At 28.7% G+C, this 6,010-nt stretch overlaps 1 protein-coding gene across 1 annotated transcript in view; it reads left to right on the forward strand.

The window, feature by feature from the left end:
- The first annotated feature begins 2,815 nt into the window (after nucleotides 1–2,815).
- Nucleotides 2,816–6,010, forward strand: part of LOC117180580 (senecionine N-oxygenase-like) — a 5,400-nt gene continuing 2,205 nt past the window's right edge. The window contains exon 1 of the mRNA XM_033373074.1: nucleotides 2,816–3,030. Within this exon, the coding sequence (XP_033228965.1) occupies nucleotides 2,816–3,030 (215 nt within the window). The remainder of the gene's footprint in view (nucleotides 3,031–6,010) is intronic.

Consider the following 6,010-nt stretch of genomic DNA (forward strand, 5'->3'; position numbering starts at 1 on the left):
TATCTGAATATTAAATAAATAATCTTGAAATTTCAATCATTAGAAATTTCTACTAACTATATAGTGAAACTCTTTAATAGCCCTCTCTTCTATAGCTCTTCCAAGAATTGACGCTGCGCCGCGGGTAGTTATAACAGGAGCTGCACGGGGATCGCGAGGTCTGCGGTTGTCACTCAGGCGAGCTGTCAAGCGTGAACATACATAAGCGAAGCGGGTTATAATGAGTTAGTTCCCACCCACTGTCAGCCCCAAAATCGGTGCTATAGGAGAGTTTCGCTGTACTTGTATTTAAATGTTACTTTCTTGGTTAATGCTTTTTGATTTTAACTTGTATTTAGAGACGAGAGAAAAACAAGCTTTATAATTAGAAAGGGACGTTTTGGCAACAGAAATTAAAAACAAAAAGAAACCAACCTATTGAATTTTATACTAATTACTTGTGTTTAAATATCAATCATGTTTGAGCTTGGCTTGAATGTTAACGTCAAAATATGAATGAGCTGGAATAATTATCCATGATCCATGATATCCAGCTTCTAGGAAAAGCGTAAAAAGTGTAAATATACGGGAATTTTTTACATTCCATACACTTGGCAGCAGAAAAACTTTTTCAGCTTTTTCAGATCGCCGCATTTTACTCAATTTTTCTACCAAAAAGAATAAAGTAGTTTGGGAATGTTCGTAGAATATAAGAGACGAGATCAAACATGAGCTTGATAATTAGAAAGGGAAATATTGGCAACAGAACTTGAAACTAAAAAGAAACAAAGCATTGAAAAAAACGAAGTTTATTTAGTTGTTTTGTTCCTGTGTGGAGAAATTTCGTGACGCTGTACTGTTTCTCTCTAGTCCGCCTTGAGTCGACACTGGCGCGCCACATACTGTTTAGTAGCTAGACTGGGACCTAACTCTCGGATCAACTAGTTTCTGGCCAGATCGACTATTTTAGTAAAAAATAATTGATAATTAAATAATGGAATTACTTTTTATCAAATAAAACTCTAGAATATAGATTTTCCAGATAATAAAACATAAAAAAAGTATTTTTAAATAAAAATAAAATGAAAAAATAGTTTTTCCAAATCTTGACATACTCCGGGTGTCGTAAGTTCGATGTAACTACATAATATGTTGCTGTAGCTTTATCCCGTCGCCTTAATTCAATGAGCTATCTGAAACTTAAAAAAATTCTTTTTGCTCGGATATGACTTTCAATCCATTTCAAAGTGATGCTTATAATGAATTCAATAAATCTTCTATGTTGAAATTTTATTTCTGGAATATTATGAATATAATACATAGACGCATTAAACATATTATAATTATTATTAATTTAATATAACTTTATAATTCAATTGAAAATAAACATTTTTTAAACTTTCTAAAAAGAGAAATTGCTGTTAAAAAAGCAGTTTCTATATTAATATTTCAATCATGGCAAAAAATCATTGCTTTTGTAGGTCTGTATGTCTGTCTGTATGTCTGCAGATTTTCAGTTTGTTGGCACGTTAACTTTTATTTGCCTTTGGTATATCTTTTAGTGTATTAAATTGAAGCTTAAATTCGCTAACCAGCCATTTTGGATAAAAATTCAAAAAGTTTGAGCATTTCAAAAATTTGGTAGATTATACAAAATTACCGGAGTAATTACAATGATACTAAAAAATTTTTAAAGGGTCCTGACGAATTTCTAGAAAAATTAAGAGATTAAATTATATCAAATGAAATTTAAAAGGAGCTCTAGGGAATTCTACTTATTTCTAGGGTTTCATCGTTTCCAAGGGATCCATAAGATTTTAAGGGATTTCAATGGATCCAAAAAGATTGAAGAGTTTTTCAGGAAATTTCAGAGGATTTTGACGGATTTTAGGCGTTCACGAAGGATATCAACATTTTTCAAAGATTTTATGGCAATTTAAATGATTCGAAAAAAATTCACGCGATTTTCTGGGAGATGTATACTGCATACTAGAACTACTATAATATGGCTATACAAATTTTGTGTATATTTTGAAAATCGCCGAAGATATGGAGGTCATAACATTTTCCGAAGTGATGACCAACAAACAAAATTTTTTAGTCGAAGATAAAGGTGGGATTTTTGGATAGGACTTAAAATGCTTTTATATGTGTCACTTTAAAAATTAATAGAAATTCATAATCAACTGCCTCATTACCACTTGTCGTCAACCAACCCCACGCTGATATCGTAAAATAACTTGAATGACAATAAAAAGTTAATGATGGACCACTGTAAACATGTAAACTGCGCATAAGTAACAGAATTTATTATTAATATTTTCTTAATTATTTATAAAAAAATAAAGCTATGAAGAATAATATTGATCAACAAAATAATTTTCAATAAAATCAAGATCAGATTGTCAATGAGGCTATTATCGTCGTTAATACTGATAATCAAATGCAGACACTTTTTATCATGTAATAGATTAAAAAATAGTATAAAAATGCAATACATAATATCACTCTTTTAACGATACTTATTTTTTAATGAAAAAATAGATTTACATAACTATAGAAAAGTAGAACTTAAAAAAAGATGAGTTTTTACCTTATAAAATAAACGGATGAAGAATTAAGGTATCAAAAGAGTAGGAGATATTAATCTAAATTAATTATCGATACGGATAGCTATATAAGAAAAAAGTCAGGCTGGATCAATCATTCGATTTACGTTATCCGAGGTAATTTTCTAATTACAATATATTTTTCCGCTTTTTTTTTCTTATACGAAAAATAGTATAAAATAAATTAAAAATTAACTGCGAAAAATTGTGCCATTATTCGTGACCAGATGAAGGACTCTGAAAGAAAAATTAGAGTTTGTATTATTGGTGGGGGTGCGGCCGGATTGTGTGCTTTGAGACATTTCTCAAAAGATTTAAGTATTTTTGAAATTGAAGCATATGAACAAACAGGAAATATAGGAGGCACTTGGGTTTACAGTGAAAATACTGGACTTGATGAAAATGGACTACCAATTCACTCTAGCATGTATCGAGATCTCAGGTTTAATTATTTTATTTATTACTTATCAAAAAGATATTTCTTAAAAGTTTGAACTAAAAATTAAAAAATAAACTTACATTCAGCTTTCATAACTTTTATTTAAACATCGCTATTATTAGTTTATCGTAATTTAATTGATTTGAAAGTATGAATAATATGTAACTTTCATATTTTTCAGCGAAAATTCCGGTTTTGAAGCTCTCTTTTATTGAACATATTTATTACGTTTTTTTAAAATATCAAATCAGAATATTCATTGATCAATTTTTTCAGTCATATTTCATTTTATTTCAACCTAAATTTTTTAGGACTAATTCTGCTTGTGAAATTATGAACTATCCCGATTTTCGAAAAATGAAAGGAGAAAAAACAAGTTTTGTAGGTCATGAAACAATTTTGTCTTATCTGCATGATTATGCAGACCATTTTCAAATTCGAAAATTCATTAAGGTGTGGTATAATAAATTAAAAACAGCAAATTAGAAAAATAAAATATATTAAAAATCTAGGGAAGTAATTTATTATTTTTCATATTTCAGTTTTATATCAAAGTAGAAACAGTACGGCCTGAAACTATTCATATTGATAATGAGGAAATTATCATTTGGCATGTTCAGATAAAAAATTTGAAGACGAAAGAAAGTATACAAAAGGAATTTGATGCAGTGATAGTGGGTTCTGGGTATGTGATAATCGATTGAATAAAAAATACGAACTGTCTACCGTTACTGAGTTCTTCACCTTATTTTAATTGTTTAATTTTTCGAAATCTTAAAGAAAATTGTCATATTAAAAAAATAGGTTTCTTGTCCAATAGGGATTTTCAATTTAAATTGAACATAAAGAACCCCTTGCATTTTCACGCAATATACTATTACGGTAACAATTAAAAAAGTTTTTCTAAATAATAAATAGAATTCAGGGATCACTCATCCTCTTTCTTACCTAATCCCCTTTTTTCTCTTAATATTGAAAAATCTCCTATAACACCTAAAATCGAGAATTTGTACCAAATTTTTCTTCTTTGTTACAAGGTGTTGATTCATTTTTTTAAATTCACAGAAATCAATACTGTAGTTTCAAATAAAAAATCTCTTTGTAGAAGAAGCAGGTTTTATGGGCCATTTTAAATTAAAAACAATTTAATTTATCTAAAAAAGACCAATTTCTTACAAAATAGTGGATTTTTCGAACTTAAAACGATTTTTTAGTCAACATAAAAAAGTGCACAAATTGTTGAACTTTCAAGCGAAAGAGACATTTCTACAAAACAGTTGAATTTTCCATTCAAAAATTTGAATTTTCAACAAATGAGTAAACTTTCAACGATGTAAATATTTGAATTTGCAATCAAAAAGTTGAATTTTTTACCAAAAATAAGGAATTTTTAACGAAATAGTTACAATTTCAAACCAAAGAGACAAAATTTGCAAAGAAGACTGTTCTAGTTGATATTTCAACCAAGAAAGGATTTTAATTTAAACGCAAAAAATAGATACATTAATCGAAAAAATACAAATTTTTAACAAAACAGTTTATTTCCCAAACAAACAAAAAATTTCATTTAAGAAAGAACATTTTTTAATCATATTATTGAATTTTGAAGGCAAAAAACAATATTTTCACAAAGTAGTTGACTTTATAACTAAACATTTTAATTGTCAACAAAAAGATTTACTTGGGACTAAATATTAAAATTTTAAAATAAATAGTTGTATTTTTAACCCAAAATCACAATTTTAACGAAATAGTTACATTTCCAACTATTCTCAACAAAATACTGCAGACCCAGCGCATCCCGCGCTGCTCCTGTTACACCTATCTGCGGCGCGGCGTCAATTCTCGGAAGGGCTATAGAAGAGAGGACTATTGAAGAGTTTCACAGTAATTGATTTTTCAACCAAGGAAGATATTTAGACAAGAAAGAAAACAAATGTTGAACAATTTGTTCAATTTTAAAGACAGAAAGACGAATTTTTAACGAATTATTAAAATTTAAGGACAAACGGACAAATTTTCTACAAAACCATTTTATATTTAACCTGAAAATATGCATTTTCAAGAAAGTAGTTAACCCTTAATTGGCACACGTCCTTTATATAAAAAACGGCATAATTCGTCCAAAAAAGACGAATTTTAAACAAAATGGTTGAATCCTTAAACAAACTAGCTTCTTCAAAAGAAAAGGAAACGAAAAAAATTGTCGAACTTATAAGCCAGAAAGACGAAACAAAAAAGACGAATTTTTAACAAAATAATTAACGTTTTATATAATAAAATTTGTATATAAAGAAGAGGATTTTTCAATCATAAATATATAGGTAGACTTTTCGAACGACAAGAATGAATTTTTAACCATGATAATACGAGTAAGTTGGATTCTCTTATTTTGTTTTATTAATTTAGTTCGCAATCAAGTGGGAAACGTAGGAAGGAAAAAGGAGAGAAATAGGGGAAGGACTGGGAAGCTTGCGATTAATAAACAGGAATTTGGACTCATTTTTAATACTTTTAAATAGGTCTTATATTCAAAACCTCTAATAAAGTGTAATTGGTTTGAAGTTTAAGGTTAAATGGCTTGATCATAATTTTTTCATTTTTGTAAACAGTAATTTGGTTAATTTCTGTTTTTTTTTCACTATAACCTTATTCTAAAGTCCAAAAAGATTAGAAAACTGGTTACAAAGAAGCGCTAATCTTAGAGCGTAATTTTGTTCAATATTTACGAAATAGTATTATATTATTATGTTATATAAATTAATAATATTAAATAATATTATATAAAAAGTTTCTAATAGTAAATGAAATCCCGTTTCAAAATTATTTTTTTGGAATAAATCCCTTTTTTTTACTGAATATTGAAGGGCAGAGGACAATAAATTCCTCACAAGGTCTTACATGCGGTTTCACTACTACGTGGCTTCCCCTCTCTCTGCGGAACTAGCGCCGCTGAGCCTGGTCAACGGGAGTCCTGTGTACC

This window comes from Belonocnema kinseyi, chromosome 9 (genome assembly GCF_010883055.1).
Source record: "Belonocnema kinseyi isolate 2016_QV_RU_SX_M_011 chromosome 9, B_treatae_v1, whole genome shotgun sequence".
NCBI classification, from domain to species: Eukaryota; Metazoa; Arthropoda; class Insecta; order Hymenoptera; family Cynipidae; genus Belonocnema; species Belonocnema kinseyi.